The sequence below is a fragment of the Lonchura striata genome, chromosome 8 (genome assembly GCF_046129695.1).
Source record: "Lonchura striata isolate bLonStr1 chromosome 8, bLonStr1.mat, whole genome shotgun sequence".
NCBI lineage: Eukaryota > Metazoa > Chordata > Aves > Passeriformes > Estrildidae > Lonchura > Lonchura striata.
Genome location: NC_134610.1, coordinates 4990699 through 5012253, shown reverse-complemented (window position 1 = coordinate 5012253; position 21555 = coordinate 4990699). Strand labels below are relative to the sequence as shown.

The following is a 21555-nucleotide window of genomic DNA, read 5'->3' as shown; positions in this document are numbered from 1 at the left end:
TTCACAGAACAGATGTAGTTTCCTTATTTGTTTATTCACCTCGGGAAGATCAGGAGCTGGAAAAGTCAAATTCCCCCAGGCAAGGAGTGGAAGAACTTGAAACCAAGGCTTATAATGGAGCTTGGCTGAGGGCTCCTGGGGCAGAAAGCTGACAACTGCACTTCTGACAAATTATGTGATGTTAGCCCCAGAATTTGCTCTTTTCTTTCTTCTTCTCTGTCTCCAATTTGATACCATTCTGTAAATTCAGGCTGACATTATAAATTGCTCTAGGAGGACCAAAATCACGTTTTTCAGCACACATGCCTGTCACTTTTTTTTTTTTTTCTCACTTCAAACACCAGGTTGCCCAATTATTTTAACACTGTTGAATGAAGCAATGAATAGGCAAATAATGTCACTGGAAAAAAGAGTACATGGAAATTTAATGACATGTTTTATTGATGGGCAGACGCCTCAGATTTTTTTTGTTCAGCAGATATCATTTTACAATTAGGTAATGTAAGAAATAGTAATTAAATTCTCACACCAGAGGTCTAAATGACATAGTTTATGTATATCCTGAAAAAAAAAAAAAAAAAAAAAAAGAGGAAAAAATGCCCAAAAGGAAAGTGGAAAAAAAAAATCATTATTCCTTCTAAATAAGATTTCAGGATGTCTAAGTTATCCCATCTCCTCAAATATAGGTGGTGATAGCTGGAGACAGACCCTGTGCTGTCGTTCTCCCTACGCCTCAAGGTTACCAGTGCTTCACAAGCATTTGGTGTCAGGTCCCAGTCTGTGCTCAGTGAAAAGCTCTCTCTGATGCCTGGATATTGAAAATACACTGAAGATTCACTCTGTGATGTGATCTAAAGGCAGCCAGGCAGCAGCTACACAGCTACAATTCCTGCTCACGGGCTGAGTTTAGGAGTGCCAGGGCTTTTTTTGCCATGCAAATGGTTCTGGAACTCCTCATACAGAGTTTATGCCCAGAGTATTTATGTTCATAAAAATCCTTTGAGATTTATTCATACAAAAAGCTTGTTGCATTTCTTACTCCTTAAGGAGTTTTATTAGATTATTTGTTTATGAACAGGGACAAATTAGCAGGTAACTCTACACACTAATCTACAGAAAGGTAATAAAACATCTTGAGTAAGACTGAAAAGGAGATGCTCATAGTATGAGTTTAAATGCTGTTTTCTCAAAAAAGAGCAGCCTCAAAACAGTAACAGCAAGCAACATCAACAGCAGGCAACAATAAATAACATTTAACCTAAATCTCTGGCCAGTAGAATAAAGATTTCTCAGATCATTCCTTCCTGAGCCACTGACTGTAGCTGCTTTCCTGGGATTTCTGCAGCCCTGCCCATGAACGAGTTAACAACCACTAATTTGCTCTCTGAACCACCATCATCTCATCTCAAATATAATAGATCAACATCTCTGCTACACTTTGTGCATTTTATTGGGCAACAGGATCATAGAAAACCTGAAATATTTGAGTAACAATCTTTACTCCTCTTTTTCATAATGTAGAACTCCATGGATTAACCATCCAACACTGCATTTGCTATTGCAAGCCGGGTTCTGTGCCCTGAAGAAAGCATGTGCATTTAAATGTGTGTGCTAAAAAAATCTGACCAAAATTTGTATTCAGGGAGGCCACACCTGACCAACACTTGGTTTCACCAGCAAGGAACAGCAGCCAACATTTTCTCTCACGAAAATGGACACTGCAACAGAAATGGAAATACTGGCTGGGAGCAGATTGCTCCTTCTTTGGACAAGATCAGAACACTCTCTACAAACCATGAACCAGTTCATGATCTGATGTCACACATTATCATCATAACTGGCCAAACATTTAAATCCTACACCTAATTTGTCACAGAGACAACGCTGATACCTTCACAACAGCTTTCCCATGTAAATTCTAGCCTAACTCCTCAGCAGCAGCCCATCAAGGTAGGATGAAATCACATCACTCAAATGTCTTCCACTGCTCATTCCCCCACCAGCCTCCCCTAATTTGCTTTGCTGCAAAAGGATTTTGTGATGGAAAATTATTAAATCACCAAGCCCATGACTTCTTTGTCTTGACAGTAGAATAGACTAAATGACCTTGGCTAATTTGAATGAGCCACATCATGCTCCATTGAGGCAAAAATATAAAAAAGACAGTAATATACAAGAAATTGGATATTTGGATGCTGAAATGAGGAGATCTCATAATACTAAACTATGCAAATTGGGACTTCAGCCAGACAAATATGTTCTTTACTAGCAGCTCTGTTCCAAAGTAAAAACACACAGGTTTTTGGGGTTTTTTTGTTTGTTTTTTTTACTGCCCCCAGTTTTTCCCTTTTCTGCCTCATAATCCAGGTGGAAACCTTGATGCAGAATGCAGAGTGGTGACAGTGGGAATCATTCCAAATGTTACCTGCTGGTTCCAGCAGCCCCACTGCTCCATCAGGAGCTCGGGGAGATTTCCTGGGGGTTGCAGGATTCAGTAACCTCCTGTGAGGCTTTGTACATCACAGCCTTAAAGGAGGAGTGATTTAAAACTTGTCAGAATAAATCAAATGAGTTCACAGGGAATTCTGATGCAGGTGAGCATTACTTCCAGAAAACTCTCATGAGAAAATAGAGGGACATTTATAACTCCTGACGGTTTTGGGGGGTTTTCGTTACCTTGTTACAAAACTACACTAGGGAAAAAAGAAAAAAAAAAGTAAGACTAGGATCCAAATGTAGGTCCATATCTCCCAGTTTTATAATTTTCTATCATTCTTGAAAGGTCTGAATTTTCCTTAAAATTCTGAAATTTGTATTTTCCCTCTGGCAAACACTATTTAAAATTTCCCAGTACTTCAGCTGTAGAAAGACCAGAACAAAACATGATTGAGTAATAGCAGCATTTATCTTCATCTTCTGATAACAATTCATTCAAAAAAACTAAATAGAAAAATAATACTCTGATTATAGGCTGCTAAAACAGAACAACTTTTGGCCAAAACTTCTCAATGTGTGTTCTGCAGTTTTTTAATACTAAATGATCCACAGTCTGCCTTTGAATATTTTATTGATTAGACACTTCAGAGATTACAGTTCAGATCAGTTAATAAAAATCTAAGTAATCTGAAGACTTGGAAGGATTCTATTTGCACTGGTATTTTTTGTAGTATTCTTTCAGCATTTTCTGGCTAAAAAGCTAAAATATTAGCATAGATATTCCAGGAGCTACTAAATAATAACTTAAGTTAGTTAATTAAAAAGGAAGATCTTCATATTCTGTACAAGTTTTAGTCTCCTATAGCACTAACTCAGACCAACACAATTTTGGCATGCCACTTTCAATTGCGTGCCATATACAGCACTGATATATAGATATACAGATATATAAAGCACTGATTTATAAAACTGTACATCTCCTGCAGCCCTATAAAATAACCCCCACCTTTACTAAGATTCATGGGATTGTGACTGGAATTCTCTAGAAATTATCTTAATAATTATATTTAATGCTTTACATACTCAAGGCCAGGTAACTACCCCATAACAGATATTTGCCTGAGTCATTCCTAAAACTTTCAGGAGGAAATAAAAACAAATAAGAAGAGGTATTTTAGCCTTCAAAAGACCTCAAAATCAGACTGGGACAAGCTGCAGCCACATGAGGCAGAGCCAGCCCCAGCCCCATACTGGGATGAACCCGATGAAGGAAAGACCTGGAACTAAAAAGTTCAGTTTGCAATAATTTGGCAGCTCCCTGGGGCAGGAGAGTTCTCAGCTCATTGCTCAGCTGAGCAGTAAAAGTGGCTGCAAATGCAGCTGAAATCAAGGCCTGGCTCTCCAAAGAAGCCTGACGAGGTGTGTCAAAAAAAAAAGAAGTTCAATTGCCAAGAGCAGATCTGGAGCAGTCTTCAGCTAGAACTACTCAAGCTTGGCTTTAGTTTTGGCTCTGGTAAATTTTATCTGAGCCTTAGCAACTCTCCCAGGAGCTGATGGGTTTGAACTTCCCATTCAGCTGGGCTGGATCATGCTGCAATTGTTGGAATTTTAGAAAGCTGAACAGCCCCAGCATAAGCTTTATAGGAAAGGTTAATATATATTTTGATTTCTCCCTTATTCAACCTCTCTAAAGCATTCTTCAATTAGATAAAAAATGAAAAGGAATCCAAAATTACCAAATACAGATGTTTTATCACCATTATATGCTCTGAGGTTCAAATCCAGTGAATTATACACCCTTTTCTCCTCTGAAGGACATTGGAACACATAATGTGAAACAACCATGCATAATAAAACATTTTTTATTTCATATTGCCACAACCTCTCCTGAATTTATGCATTACATTCACCTGCAAAAATGCATATGTGCCTGAAATAAAAGATGATAATACAGGAATGTCATTGTATTTACTACTATTTCCTTGAAATTTCCTATTCATTACCATTTCACACTGGAGCAATGACCATATTTTCCCTTGCCAGGGAAAGGTGCAGGGCTGAATGCAACTCTAAAAGATCATTAATAATGAATTAATGTGAGAATGTTAAATTTAGAGAAAGAAATTAGAATAATTCCACTTACTGGGTGCTTATACTCCATTAGTTATTAGTGATTTCACCCCTTTGGAGTTACCTGTGCCCTGAAATGAGCTTTGCCCTGGTGATGCCCCCATATTTCAAACCATAAATGATTTTCCTGGTGCTTGGACTGTGACTTATTTACACAGCACTATCAGTGTCCCCAGCAAGAGATGATTTTAACCCAGCTCTGTGACCAGCTGGGCTCCTTACAATATTGAAAATTGCTGCTGCTTTCCTTGATCACAAATTTCACATGACCACTGTTAATTACAGCACAATTGATAATGCCACTCTTGTGAGTAACATAAATGAACCACATAACATAAATGAAAAGCTAATAGCTTGGCTGGATTTCTGAAGTAACTTTGCAACTTTTGGCCACGTAAATTAGTTCAAAATATGACTGTGTGTTCAAGACTCAGAAAGTAATGAGGAATGACTCATTTTTCTGATAAACACACACATATATATATATATATATATATATATATATATATATATATATAGAGAGAGAGAGAGAGAGAGAGAGAGAGAGAGAGAGAGAGACAAAGAAAAAAAGAATAATTATAACTAATAACTATAAGGACCTCATACCAAATATTTGATATACAGGAATGCAACATAATGACACTTTAGTTGCAGCTGTTTGTCACAAACTACAGGATCATAATGTAAAATTATGGTTTTCTATATTCTTTGGCTCTGTTGACAGAAATGTGTCCACTGATATTTTCAATTCTGCCCCTAATAAGAATGTAAAAATAAGGAAATGCCACAAAAATCAATATTAATGAGTTGCTAACCATTTCCTAAATGAGGAGGCACTGTGACACTTCATTATGTAGGTGTTCTGTGTGGTCAAGCAGAAATATTTATTTAGAATGTTTTACCAAATTCTATGGTGATTTATTAAAGCAGACATTATTTTTTCCACTGGGAAGCTTTCATATTCATGTATGACAATAAAGAAAGGAGTGGGAATCAACATGAACCTTACAAAGTGTATTTGAGCATAAGTTAAAAGGACATGGATATAGATTGGGCATTTCATGTGCTATCACATTCCAAAATACAGAACACGTGTACAATAGGAAAAGCAAACATATTTCATTGCCACTAACCTAGGATTATACTTTTAGTCTATATTTTTTTCTGATGTCACTAATCTTGTGGTTTAAAGACTTAAAATACAATAAAAAATATAAGACAGTTAAAATAATTATTCAGCACTGGAGATTTTTTATCTTCTGTCTTTTAATCCAGAGTAATTTACAGAAAACCATGAAATATTCAGGAATGTAAATTTAAACAGAACTTAATGAGTCAATAATATTCTCTGAAAAGCAACTCACCTGCAAATTCAGAAAGTTTCAGTATAGGCCAAAAAGTGTTTTGCCCACTTTAACTTCTGGGGTTTTCTTTGGATGCTGGGCCCAGTGCTAAACGAAATATGCTGACACAAATTTTGATTTTGTGTAATGCTCACTGAACAAGGATTATAAAACAGTTGAGCCTTCAAGAAAAGAAGTGATTCCTATCACTGTGAATAAGAATTTTCATATATTTTATGACAGCCTGTATCCTCACCTGGTTATATAAAAATAACTATTTGTAGTTTTGTGAAGTCAGCAGTATTGTACTGATTAATTCCAGATGGCATTTTTTTTTTTCTAATTTTAATTTCTTTTTTCCATGTGGCTTATTTTTGGTGTGGGCTTAGATTTCGCTCTGACAGCTCTGAAAATATGTCCACATGAAATTTTAAATTCTAATTTAACTTTCTGAACTCTACCATTAATTGTATCTTTTACTGTATATTGTCATTTTGCATTGCAGCAGAAGTCCCAGCACCTGTCTCTGAGTTTCTGGTTTAGAAGATGAGATCTGTTGAACATCATCAACAATCATTCATCTGGAAATCTTCTTATTAAAAATAACTGATTCAAGAAATCCAAGATTTGGCCCTACAGCTATCCCCAGTGTAGACCTCAAAAAGTCATCTCAATTGAGCTAAGATATTAAATATTTGACCTTCACCAATTTCTATTTAAGATTTCTCATTGTCAAAATTTGGTGACTACATTATTACACAGTAGATTATTTGCATAAAACCCTCTTGAAACAAAGTCTTCCATGCAAAATAATGCTTATAGCAAATTTAATATATTTTTCAGTGGTTTTCTTTCTCTTTTTTTGTTAAGCAGAAATTATAAGGAAAAGAAAATTCATCATGTCAAACATTGTTTGTGCTGCCCAACTTTTCCTCAGTAAAGTTTCCTCATCCTTCTTTTGACAGAAGAGTTTCCATCATAGTAACTAACGCAGGAAAAGTCTGAAAACCTCTGTGTATTTTTTTACTTGCATTTGGTTCACACAATATATATATATTTTTAATTAACTTGAAATACATTAAAATACGTTTCTATCAGCTCTCTTTTGATGATTTATATATATTCCCACACACATATATACCCGTATGTATTCCCAAGGAGTAAATTCTGGTTCTCTTTGAACTCAAAAAGGAAAATGCAGTGGAGGATTTGAGGTTAAAGCAATTTTCACTCACCCCTGCAATGAACTCCTTCGTCGTAGCCATCGGAGCAGTCGTAGACCCCGTTGCAGAGCTGGGACAAGTGGATGCATTTGTTGGTGCCAATGCAGCTGATGAAATTCAGGCTGCACTTGAAATCTGATTCCTCAGGACCTAAAGAACAGATGGAAAATTTCATACACATGTTTTTACATCCACCACAAGGCAAAGAAAGTTCTGCACCTTGTTTCCTTTTTTAAAGCCAGGGGCCACGCTCTGTGTATGAGTTCATTCTGAAGAATTTGTTCATTTGGCACATTTTAGGGCCTTGTTATCACACAAAAAGTCATCAAAAAATAATTTGTGCAATTACAAATCAATGGCTCAGAGGATTATTTTGTAAAATACAGGTGTTTTGCAGTTGCTAAAACAAGCTTTGCAGACACTAAAAAGCACCATAAGATTTTCAATTGGCCTGTGAATATCCTATCAAGAGTCATATTAAGAGTAATAGGTACCAGTATTTACTTCCACTGTTGTACTATGCAGATAACTGTAGATATTTATGAAAATATATATAAATGTCACATCTTTGTGGCTGCATTGGATGAGAGAAACTGTGTCTTCACCCAGGAGACTGCCTCAGAAGCTGCACAGTCCAGCATGGAAGGAGGAGGATAATGATGCTGTGATTGCTCCCTTTGGGATACCACCCCAGCTGCAATCGTTCTCTCTGCCCCCTTTTCCCTGAAGTGTTTGGTTCAGGGAGTTTTGAGGGAGCTTAGGGACTCTTGAGAATAACTCTTGTTTATCTCTTAAAAATGGTTCTGACTGATAAATTTCCCACACTATAAAGACAGATTTTTAACACAGCAAAGAACATTTGGAGGTCTGAAGGGTTTGGCTCAGAGGCTGAACCATAATTTACGCATTGTATGTCATTAGCTTCTTACAGACCAAAGGGGTGGAAATTTTTTGGGAAAACAACTTGAACCTCCTGGATTTCTTGTGTTGGAGCCTTGGGTTTGTGCTGAGCTCTGGCACCTTTTAACAGTCTTTTAGGGAAATCTATCCTTGGATGCACAGTGCTCAAGTGCAAGGTGCTTTCACCTCCCTCAAGGCACCAACTCCAGGAGGAAGGACAGAAATCACTGGCAGTAGCTGAAAGCTCTCTAATTAATAACTTGGAAAATCTCAGCTTTCTCAAGTCTTGTCTCTTGCAGTCAGCAAGACAAATCATTTGTGGGGAATCTACAGCTTCTATAACAAATGTGCTGAGATGCCTCTCAGCACAGACCATTAAATAAAAAAAATTAAGATATAAAATTTGTCCCAATTAGAAAACCCCCAACAGCACAGGGCTCTCCTTCCCCAAGCAAAGCAGGAGCCCCTAACAGTGCCCAGGAAAAAGGGATGAAGTGCCCTGCTCCCTCCTCTGACCTCCCAGCTCCACCCCTGCACCCCTGAGGGACACCAGTGGCATCCTAGAGGAATTCCTGATTACAGGGACCCAACATGCTGGCTCTAGGGGTGGAAAGGTAATGCTTGTGGGGATGCATGTACCCTGTCTCAAAGGATTTGTGTGCTCCCAGGATGAAACACAAACTATCCTCACCATGCTCCAGGTTGAATACATGCAATTCAAATATAGAGGGATTAAAATGTTTCACAAAGAAAACAGATTCCCTGCATTTTTCAGTAAAATACATGAAGAACTTAACAACAGAACATCAAAATTTATCCTAGATGTCAGGATTTGCTGACTATGGTAAAGAGAAAGAGACAACGAGAGAGTTGGGTTTTAGGCATTTTATTCCTCATTTTTGACCCTGGAGGAAGGACACTTCATGCCATGAAGCACCCCAGGTACCTATGGTACCTACAGCCCCTCCAGGACTGGTTTGACTCTGCAGACCTTTCAAGGAAGAGCATAAATAAAGCAGCCCAAAGCTCAGGGTCAGGTAGGCCATATAAAACCACAAAGTTTCATTTGATTCCCCCCTTAGCTGCATCAGTACTTGAAAGCACCTGACACATACATAAAGCAAACTAATTCTCTGATTTGCCAGTAGTAACTTGCTTATTCTTTGTGTTAGAGCATCTGTGATAGAATGCGAGGAGTGAAAAAGGTTTTTCTTCTAATACAGAGAACATTCTTTGAAAAAACAATTAGATCTGTGAAGCATGTCAACCATGGTACTTGAAATATTATAAACTTTAGATCACTAGAGGGTTTTCACACCTTAGCAAACAGAAAATTTTGGATCTGACCAAAGCTATACAAACATATTTACGTATATCCTAAATGTAATGAGTGAAAGAAGGAATCTCTGATTAACATTTAAACGTTTAATAGACTAGTCTGACACGTTCCTGTCTATCACATTTTTGATTTGATGCTACTTGCTTTTAAAATACAAGATTCTTCCAGAAAACAAACATTATGCAATCCTAAACATATTTTTTAACTCAAAATACTAATTGAGGGGCCTTCTAATGAAGATTTCTTTGATTGAGAACACAGGATGGGACACTGAAAAACACTCCAAGAAGTTTACTCAATTTGTTTTGGTTTTGAGAGAAACTTTGTGCGCCACTTGTGAAAGCAGAAGATTTGAAGTGATTCCTTTATTCATGTGATAAATTCATTTGTACTTTGACTTGTTACAAGCATCATGCTTTGGAAGGCAACTTGACTTAAAAATGAAGATGAGCTTCAGTCCCAAAAAGTCCTGTCTTATAGAAGCTTTGTGACTTCTTTTGTCTGCAAAAAAAAATCTAAACGGTAATAAGTTTCAACCATCAACACCAGTAGAATAGAACAGCAGGCCTCCCTGCCCACAATTTCTATGACCTCTATTGAAAAAACTAAAAAAAAATTAAAAAGGCAAATCAAGATGCATGTTGTGATGCCTTTGAAGAAGCACTTGCTTCTCCCACTGAATCCTTCCCAGCTGCTGCACTTTCTGAAATGTCTAATGCAAATAAAGAAGAGTAGCTTTTTATCTTGTTTACACCTCTTCACTCTCCCTTTAACAGACAGCCACTTCTGGCAGTGTTATCAAGTGAACTTCAGGAAAAGGAATTTAAAAGTGTTCTTCTTCAAAATAATCTCAGTGTATTTTACATCAGTGCAAGAATGCTGAGAATATAAAAGACTGATGGTGTCTTTTCTTCCCTTCAAAAGACATCATAATTCCTAGGTTTGCCAGTTGGTGGAAAAAATAGTCAAAACTACTGGCTGCAATTATGGTAATACAACATCTCAATGTTTCAAACATTCATCCTGGGATGATGCTTGGAGGGCAAAGAAGATGCAAGCAGCTCAAGAGAGTCTGCTCAGGCAGCAGAATATCCAAGTGTTTCTGTGAGTAATTGTCTGGGAACAGATGGCTGAGGAATGGGGAAAGAGCTGAGCTGCAGAAGCTGAGCCAGGGCCACGGGGGAGCCCCCCAGGACTACGGGGGAGCCCCCAGGGCTGCAGGCAGGGCTGTCCCAGCCCCAGGGGAGGTGGTTGGGCACTGGGTGCTTCCCTAGGGACAGGGGTGATGGTCGGGATTGGTGAGGGTGCCAAGGCCAGGCACATTCCATTCCAGGTGCACAGATTATTGCTGCTTTCCCTCCATCTCCAGAAAACCTGTGCCCAGAGGAAGGCTGGAAACAGGAGAGAGATTAATTTTGGATCCAGACTGCTCTGGCTGTCAGATCACCCAGGAAAGCCATTTCTGATGTGGTCACACCAGGTCACACTCACTGGAGGGAAGCTGGATGGTGTTTTGGCAAAACCTGTGCAGGTCACAGGGAATCCAGCTCCAGCCCCTTCAGGGAAGGGACCCTCAGCTCAGGAGGGTTGGGAAGAGGTCAGGGAGTCCTTGTGATGTCCTCCAAGAGGAGACAATCACAAACTCTGGGTTTGCACTAAAGAAGCATCACGAGAAGCTATTAAAGGCCTCTGCCAGAGCCAGCAGAGACGTTTCACCACGGACATCTGTGAATTTCATCATAGGGCATCTGTGAATTTGGGCTTCATGAAAACTCTGCCTACCTCACCTCAGTCTGCTACTCTACATACTCTAATAAGGCTATACAAACTGGTTACTTCCAGTATTTTTATTACCATATATACTATTGTTAATTAGCAAAAATTATCAATGAATTATGAAATTATTAATTATTATTTATTATTTCATTACATAAATTTCCTTCTTCTGAAGAAAACATTCTCTTGGAGAAACATTCTCTCTGATTTATCATAAATTAAGGTACAACTTCACATACTAAGTTTAGGGGGGTTGCAAAGGGTATTTGCAAATTTCCATCTGCACTTGGGTGCACAACACAAATTCAAGGTACACAGGAAGTTATTGAATTACAGTAAAACATACACACCTATTTATTGGAAATTCAATAAGCGATGCTTCTATTTGACAACTGTTACCAAAAAAAGCATCAAAGCTGCTACTTCTGTGCTTATTTTTTCACCTTTGTCTCTCTCAACTATGTTTTTACTAAGTGCTTTCTCCTTGAACACGTTGAGCAAGAAGTTGGAATTTTAAGCAAGAGACAAGGCAGCCGAAGGTGGTTCATCCTTTACATCACTGCATCCAATTTACCTCAAGACCAGCATTTTTTGAGCAGCTCTAATCCTGGGCTGTCCTCAGCCATGAGAACTAATTATACCAAACTGGGACATCTTCAAAGTTCCTGTTGGTGTTGTACATCAGCAACTTGCACACCCTTCCTGTCCTCCTAAGTGTCTCATTGGAGAGAATCTTCTCCAATGTGAGTGGTTATCCTAACAAAACCTTATTCCACGGCCTTTGAATTCAATTCTATCTTAAAGAAGAAGAATCAACACAAATTTTGGGATCTCTCTGGATAAATATGGGTTTAAATGAAAACACTATGGTAGAGAAGAGTATGTGGCTTGTCAAACACAAATATAAAATTGTGAGGATTTTTCCCTCTCTGTTATTTTTTTCCAAAGCACTGCTGGTGAACCATTTCTACTGTGGCTCAGAGTGTGGAAGATGCCATTTAAATCTGCAGAGTTGATTTCAAAACTTTATTCTTTAAAATCAACTCTTGGCAGCAAAAAACAACCTGCAACATGAAGCCAAAGTAACATAAAATATCTGATACAATTTCAATTGTGAGTAGTCTTCTCACAGGTGGAGTTTTTGATTTATTTTCTACCCAGTTCATTATCAAAAACCAGAAATTTCAAAAGTGCTTATCTTTTACAAAACTTATTTTATTTTTTGGATTTTATTTTCCTTTTTTTAACTTAAATATTTGAACTCTCACAAGAGGTTAAATACTAGGTATTAATTTCTGTATTTATAAGTTCATGTAAGTGTAAATTAAACACATAGGGTATCTAATGGTATGACAACTGCTTTATAAAGTCAATTTTTACACAGACTAGAGGCACATTTCTAATACCAAGACTTTGAAACACTGGGATAAATTTATGAAAATCATTTAAAATCCTTACTCTGTGCCATCTTATATATATGCAAAGAAAGAATTTCATATTTAATAAGGATTTATGCTGCATAAGTAACCCCTTATCCATAGTTACTTTTATCTGTATGCTTCATTCAACCATGCAGACTGATAATTAATATAAATTTGAAGTCACCTTCAATCAAATCAGGTATTCAGCTGCCCATTGAAGGAGAATAATAAACATTTACAGCAGGATGTGGATAACTGAAAAGAAGAGGGAAGAAGGAGTATTGTGCTGTAACAGCACCAGAAGTGTAAACTCTGACCTCACAAAGCATTTTATCTCCAAAATAACACTTCAAAAAAATGATAAAACCAGTGGCAACCAGTGGCTTTGTGAGTTGGCAAGTGAGCAAATGCAGCCCCAGCACACAAAAGTCATGGCTCATGACCAAAGCTAAGAGAGGAGTTAAGACTGTAGAAACCAACACCAAAACAAACAGAAACAAAAGAGAAAATGAAGAACTTCAGAAATCAGAAGATGCCTTTGAGTCACCACAGTCTGACCAGTGTTATCTGTGCTGGCTCCACTTGTCACACACCTGGTGACAAGTGTCTGCTCTTTACCTGGGGATGTCAACAGCTCCTTCTGCTCTGCACAGGCAGCAGAAAAACAGCTAACCCAGACAAATTCCCAAATCCAGTCAGAACAGCTATCCCAGCCAAACATCCCAAATCTAACCAAAACAGCCAACCTAGCCAAACATTCCCAAATTCCAACCAAAACAGCCAACCCAGCCAAACATCCCAAATCCAACCAAAACAGCTAACCTCACCAAACATTCCCAAATCCCATCAGAGCAGCTACCCCAGCCAAACATTCCCAATCCCATCAAGGACTTGCATTGATCAGCCTAAGTCTCCCCTTGAATCCTGTGCTCAGTTTTGTGCTCCTCACCCACAATTGACTTTGAGGGGCTGGAGCGTGGCCAGAGAAGGGAACGGAGCTGGGAAGGGGCTGGAGCCCCTGGAGAGGCTAAGTGAGATAGGAAAGGGCTCAGCCTGGAGCAAAAGAGTAATAGGACAATAGGAAATGGAGTCAATTTGCACAAAGGGAGGTTTAGATTGGATATTGGGAAAAATTTCTGCCTCAAAAGGCACTGAGGTTGCCCAGGGCAGTGGTGGGGTCACCATCCCTCGAGATATTTAAAAGACAATGTGGTCCTTGGAAGCATGAGTTAGTGGTGAACACTAGTGGTGGTGGACTCAATAATCTTAGCAGGCTTTTCAGACCTAAATGATTCTGTGATATATAATTTGGTCAGTCAATAACACATAATAATAAAAATTAAATTTAAAAAATCTGCATTAAATTTCCCTTCCAAAGGACGGTTCCCAATTCTGTGCATTACAGCAGCCAAAACAGTTCAAGATGTTATCTGGCTGTAAAGCTTAACAAGGCTCACAGTGGCTCACAAAACTCCCATTGCTGGACTCCTGTGGCACCCTTAGCACCAGAATTGTGCACAAATGAACTCACAGGTGCAGCACACAGCATATGGATATTGGCTTTATAAGCATCACACTTTTAGAGCAATGCTCTACACTCCCCTTCTCATCTGTGTGGATTTGAACACGCCAGACAAGCAAACAGCAAGACAGTCTAAATCTAATATTACACAGCAACTTTGATTTTTAAAACACTTCATTTCAAACCTGTTTGCACAGTGGCACAATAAGGGCTCTGTCAGCTCTGTTTGAGATGCATTTTCAGCAAACATTTTCCCTCTGGCTCTGTTTCCTGCCCACTGCTTTCTGTGTGTCAGACACTTGCTCATCTTCACTGCACAGATGTAAATAATTAACAGAGCCACAGGACTCATCCTTTCTCCTGTAATGGAGCTGATGGCCACTGGAGACAGGGGGAAAGCTGAGCTGGGGGTTGCACAAAAGCTGATGGAGAGGAAAAAGAGGTGGAGGAAACCCTTCTGCAACAGCTCAGCGCTGAATCATTATCCAAAAATCCCTCTGGCGGTCTCAGGCTGGGGTGGGGCTGGAGGCAGAGCATAGCCAAGAGCAGCCACCAGAATTGGGACCTGAATTAAATGTGCTTCCCACCTAACTTCAGTGCTGCCACTAAAGCTATGAAAGCCATGCAGGAATTCAGACTGATGATAGTAAAATCAGCTCATTAACAGCGAAGTCCACCCCTATTCCAAAATGATGTTGAATGTTTTGCATCCCCAAATTATCTCAAACTAGAAAATTCACCTAGCAAAGGGAGAAAAGATCACCTCCTCAGCCAGCCTCCATCTAACCATTCCAACCTACTACCTTTCAACAAGACTGGGGTATTTTTTCACTGAACCATTTCTAAGTAACATTTTCTAACATTGTCACAGAACCATTTTCTCTAAATGTAACCATTTCTGGATTAAATATTAGAAACAAAATGGGTTTTTTTCAGGTTTGGGGTTGTTTTGCAGGTTTTTTGTTTTTTGGTGGTTTTTTTTTTGTTTGTTTGTTTGTTTTTGAAACAGCATTCAGAGTGATCAGTGAAATCCATGGCCACAACACTCAACCCCATTGCTCTGCAGCCTGTCTGGTTACAGAAATAAACAAAGAACAAGTGATGGCAAAGAGAAGAGGAGAGGAACCAAGACTATTGTAGCCTGGGGAATTCTAGTATTCATTCTCTTGATATGAGGAGCTTAATGTAATAAATAAATTAATAAACATATAGTGCTCAAACACTGCAACACTGTACCAGAATGAAAATTAAGTTCAGGGGAGAGGGTGACACAAACAACTAACTTTACAGAGAAACTGACAAGCACCTAAGGTACAAAATATGTTTGTACTTGCATTTTTTTCTGATGTCAGTGAAAATTATATATTTAGAGAATTGATGAGGTTGGAATGTCTACTGTTATTGTCAGCAGGGTTGCACCTCTATTCAAAACAACGTTTTCATTCCTATGGAACAGGTTAAAAAATTCAGTCTTTACTAATGCCAAAATAAATATCCTCATTTTTGCCATTTTGCTCTAAATCAAATCCTTCTCTCTACTGCTTCATATGCACATATGACCCACTACCATGCTAATATGGTACCTCACCTTTCCCATTCCCCATTCTAGAATAGCCTGGAATTGTGGGAATTGTGAATATAGATATAAGAAACACATCTTGAATAGTTTTTAGTCCTCTGATATGGCTTAAATATTCCTAAATTTCACCTTTCACCTTAGAATTTTCATTTCAAGTTGCTGTAAATGAAAAGATGTAGTCTTGCAATATTAGACAGTATGGAAGATAAAAGATTATCTCACACAAGCCATCAAAAAAACCCTCTTTGCAGTCAGGAAACACTAATCAAGATATTTATCTGTAGAGAATTCTGGCTGGGGCTTTGAAGCAAGAATGAAGAACTGACAAGAGAACACATCTAGCATGAATTTTTCTTAAAAATCAAATCTCCGTCTAGTCTTGCAAAGCTCAGTGTGGCAGTAGCTTTTTTTGATTAAAAACAACAATAAAACAATTCTTGCCATTACAATCTTCCATCACAATGGTCCAACATAATACAGTTATGTATCAATGCATTTTATATCTTGTTCAATGACCACAGCTTCAGCTTGAGCAGTAAAACTTCCCAGAGATGAGAGAATTTGTGCTCTTTGCCGCAGACCCCAAAAATTAAAAACCTGATCCACACATTTACTAAGCTCTTGCATGTAGTATGTATCAGAATATAAAGGGAGGTCCTTGTATATAACAACATCAGCAAAGTCATTGCTAATTTATATCCCCTGGCTATTTTTAAGGAATGGCTTTGCAAACATTTGTCAGTGATGAGCAGAAAGAAAAAAAAAAAAATGCTCTTAGGAAGCAAAAATAATTAATATTCTTTGTACTTGCAGTGAAAAAAAGCTTTGCTAATGGATTTTTTGGTGATTTACTACAACACACCACAGCAATAATTTATGATCAATGAAGTAAAAAATGAATATATTCTCATGTAGATGGTCACTCCTCATTAGTTATAAGGGACCTATTTTTAATTTGGAGATTTTGATTTAATTAGTGTCACACATCTCGAGGCTGCTGTAAGGACTTGATGTCTGTGTGGCACAGCAGTGGGGTCTCACTGAGAAAATGGCACGAGGTGAACTAAAGTGTTAATTACCCAAACAATTAAAATACCCAACACCAGCAAGATTGTAACACATCAACCCTCATGTTATAGATGGTTACACAGCCACAGTGTATAAATGTCACTTGTAAGTGTTCTTTATAAAGCAGTGCAGTCATGCAATGGAACAGTTGGATGCAGCAGCCACCCAAAGCTCTGCAGCACCCCAAACAGGCATTGTAAAAAGTCTATTTGACATTGTAAAAAGTCTATTTGACATTGTAAAATGTGTGCGTGACACATTTACACACATCACTCCTCTCTTGCCATCGAGTTCCAGCTCAGTTCTTCATTAGACTCAGAAACTGTATCCAAATAAGATCCCCTTATAAGAAGAATTTTAGTGGATCACAGCAATACAAACACACTTTGGGTTTCTCTGATGGATACCCAAAGCCTGAATCTTATGAACAGTTATTCACTCCCACACAACCTCAGAAATGTCCATGGACTGAGAAGGAATTTTCCAAGCTCACTTTTCCATTAGCAGAACTGGAATTCAAATACACAAACAGTTCTCAAGCCCTAAGTTACACAAAATTTCACATGGTTGGATGAAATTTGTAACATAAGACATTTTTAAAAACAAGACAGGACTAGAACATGCATTGATAATTTAACTCCTAACTTTAAATAGCAAAACACAAAGTTTTAATCTCATTTGTAATACTTTCAGACGTTTCAGTAGATGATGTTAGTATCAACATGGATGCTTTATTTATGACTTTGGGGTAAAAATTTACCATTAAAATGTTGTGTTCTATAATCACATGAAAAATTAGCTTTGAGGGCCAACACTGTCTTAGTATTTGAGCTTTAAAAAAAATCTGTATTACTTATTCATTTTAAAGATTATCTTATATATTTAATTCATCTTTAACACAAAAACTTAGAAATAGTTCTCATGCATTTTTAAACCAAGTTAGGCAGTTTCCAATCATAAATGTATTCATTTTTTTTGTACACAGACATATAAATTGCATCCAATTAATGTTAGTGTCTTACTTGTTTTTTCTTATGTAGTCATGCACTGAAAGGATGAGAACAAATTTCAATTGCTCTAAGTACAAAATAAAACACTATATAAGATTTAATCATTTTTGTTGGAGTTTACAGTGTATCAAAATGAGAAAAATGGCAGGACTTTGTGTTGTGCAGACACTGAGGGTCCTATTTGATTGAGTATTGGCCCATAACTATAAAGTGACCTGGAATTTCTTTCATTTGTAATAAAAAAATAACATATGTTGGTGTGTATATCACAGTAAAATTTCCATCTCTCACAACGTCCCTGTGTTTTCCCTTCCTTAGTGATGAAAATAGGAGAACAACACCTCAGAATGCTGTGCTGGTCACAGGAAATGTTCCATTAATAATTCTTAGAGACTTCTAAAAGGCTTTGTAGTGTTATAGGTACTACAACTCAGAGAGAAAAAGAGTTTCACATGTTTACCAGCAAAAAAATCAAACAGCCTTCCCTGCTCATTTTTGTGCTCTTAGAATAATTCTGAAGAGGCAGTATTGGAGGTGATGCAGTCCTGGCTGTATCAGCTCCCCTACACAAAACCCAAAGTGCCTCCTGCTAACAGCAGACAAAGAGCCTGTGTCAGACACAGCTATGGTGGTTTTTAGCCCTTTCAAGGCAGATCTTCCCCCATTATTGAGCAACTATTAATGAAATTCATGGGGAAACCTCCAGCACATCCAGCTGCATTCCCTCTGAAAGAAGATTCTGCTGGAGCCAAGGCCAGGAGCAGGAGCACGTCCAGATGTGATCCTGACCCCCCTGCCCAGCAGCTCCTGGAGCTTTCTGCAGGTGCAAAATTCAGAGAGCTGCAGAGCTCAGGGTGTGTCTGAGCTTTAAAATGTCTTCTGCTGTTCAATTCTGCATGATCATGTTTGAAACAGAAATTGGTATGGCACCACTAACAGAATGGTCCAGAACATTGGAATTTCCAGGACTCCATGCCTGGCTGCAGCAGAATCCTCACCAAGTGAAGAGGACTGGGGCATTAAGTCTGAAGAAGCAAGAGCAATTTCAAGTGAAATACAGAGAGAATGCATTAGGGTTAAATGTGTTATTTGCCTGCTGAGTTCTGCTCACCAGACATTTTCCCCCTCATCACCAACAGCTTCTCAGAGCTGAGCATGTAGATATTCACTGCTTGTTTATTTATTTACTGCTTGTAGATATTCACTGTTGCTAGGATATTTTAAGCTTTCCATCATGTCCTAGAAGAGCTGCACACTTCAGAGGACTCAAGAGTAAAGGAAATCCAGAAGTGCAGAGGCTTTGACAGAGACAGAGGGAAATGAATGAAAACTGCCAAAATGCTGGAAGGCAATAACCAAGACCACATTCAGCTTTCCATCTTTTACCATATCTGGCACCATCTTTCCTACAACTTATAATGCCAAAAATCTATTCTGTGATCTCAATCTTCTCTCCTCTTCTCTCTTCAAAAAATAGTGCTGCTAAGCCATGAGATTCCTCATTTCTGACTAAGGAAATCACTTCCATCATGGGGAGCTTCAGAGAGTGTTTACCAAGAAATCCAGCTTTTATTGGTACTCATCAAGGTCTAGCAGAGATGTGTGTGTCACAGAAAAAGCTTTAAAAATTATACTCCAAGATGAGAAAACATCCTTTTGGTTTATTAAGAAAAAATTAAATTAATCCACGCCCTTATTAAAATCCTGTGCATTGCTTAAATCTCAATTAAAAAAAAAACCAAACAAACAAGAATAAACAAAAGCAACAAAACTTGTTATGAAATTATGAAATAAAATCAAACCTCTTCCATATAAATCTATGAAATGGTAATTACAATGGTAATTATATTACTTAGTAAAATTACCAAACATAGACATAGAAGAAACAACATTTTTGTTCTACATACACTATTTTTAGCAAGTATTTTATGTACCTGAACTAGAAATTTATGGTAATAAACTAATTGTGAGGTAAAATTAGTGTGTTGAAGATAAAAATGAAGATATGCTTCTATTTTTAACAGGCATAAAAATCATTTTATGGAATGTATTTCCTCTCTTTCACAATAGGACTGGTGGTAGAAAGATTTCCAGATAATTGCAACAGAGTGTACTGAGCTGGACTGATGATTGCTGTTAAGACTATTTTCTACAATATTGGGCTTTAGCTGTCAAAACTCAAGATTTAAAACTATATTCAGGTGAATAGTTGTAATGTTTTCAAATATCAAAGCCAAGAAAGTGTCAAAATGGTTTATAAAGAAGATATATATTATGTTGGTTTTATATATTATATTCTAAGCCTTAGAACATGCTACTTTGTCAAAATGAAAGTGGAGTTTCTGTCTAAAACTTTTTTTTACTGTCTTGTGCTGACACGCTGTGACTCAACACCTAAAGTTCAATATGGAAAAAAAAAATATTCCAGGGCCTGTATTTAGCAAATATAAGAAATGTTCTTATATAGATTTGTTAAAAAAAAAACCCAGATTTAGACAGAAAAAGCATATAATTATCCCTTTAATTGCATGATGGTTAAAAATAAATATAATCTTTTCTATTTTTGTTGAATATATAAGTGTTGACTAGAGAGGTGCTAACCTTCCCACTGATTTACCTGTAGCAAACAGACCTGGGCCATATTGGTATGGAAATTTCTGATATCAACTTGGTGTTTGCAAGTCCAACTTTGTAATGAGTCCTCCTGTTCCAGGAAAGGGATGACATGAATGACATCAAACTGATTATTTTTCTATTTTATATATAGAAAAGCCCTACAAAAAATTTAAGACATGGCTCCAAAATATTACCAATGACTCAGTATTCAGTAATTCTTGCTGAGAATCAGCAGTGCCTAAAAAAATGGACAGGCTCAGTGCAGCTGGGAATAAGTGCTGCAATTTAAGTATCTTTAGAGTAGGGACATTTATTGTTCACTTGAAATAGAAAGCAGAAATTTTCCAGAAAAGTGACAGTACATAACAGATATTGGTGAGGTATTGGTATAATTTTTTTTAAGTCTATAATGGTTGACTAAATAATGACAGAAATTCTATATTTGATAACTACAGAAGACACATGGGTGAGTCTGAGTGCTGCCAGGACCATTTACACCCTTTACAGACAAGTTCTAGGAGAAGTAACTCACTTATGTGAATATAATTTCAAGAAATTCCATTTGTGGTTAGTGAATCTATCTGCAGTGCTCTGGCATTTGCTGAAGCACAAAAGTCACTTTATTCTGATGAAAGCAGCTCAGAAATAAAAGACTGTAATATTCATATTGTACCTGAATGCATTCCTAAGGACTTTTAGGATACATATATTTAAAGGATTCAGTTTAGAGCCTGCTACACTGACAATGTTATCATATCAATCTACAAAGTTTGCCTTTGTGCTCTATACTTCAGGGCTAGAACCTAAAAAGTAAGAGAATTGTGCTCCTTTTCCTAGCACTGCTTAGTTTTCATCCGTGCTCAACTCCTATCAACCTTAGGCACCTTCCACAACAGCAGGATGTGATTTTAGTTATCACCCATTCACATTTTTTTAACATACAGCTTCTCACAAACCTCTTTATTTCTTTCCTAAGTAAAGAAGTCAATGCTGTCCACAGATATTTTGCTTAAAAAAATATATATATATTTTTCAAATATTAATTAATTAATTTTTCATCGCTTTATTACCTCTCACACCTTCAAAAAGTTCTGAGTGTAGATCCAGAGCTCATAAAGCATGTGGAGTGAAACTAGATCAAATTTGGACAACTAAATTCAGTGCTAAGACTGGGAAAGTCTCCTAAACTCAG

General features: G+C 37.6%; 1 protein-coding gene across 2 annotated transcripts in view; it reads right to left on the bottom strand.

Annotated features, from left to right (window-relative positions):
• LRP1B (LDL receptor related protein 1B) overlaps positions 1-21555 on the bottom strand; it is a 626862-nt gene that overhangs the window by 360088 nt on the left and 245219 nt on the right. For both annotated transcript variants that reach the window (XM_077784902.1, XM_077784903.1), the window contains exon 3: positions 7145-7282. In XM_077784902.1, the coding sequence (XP_077641028.1) occupies positions 7145-7282 (138 nt within the window). The remainder of the gene's footprint in view (positions 1-7144; positions 7283-21555) is intronic.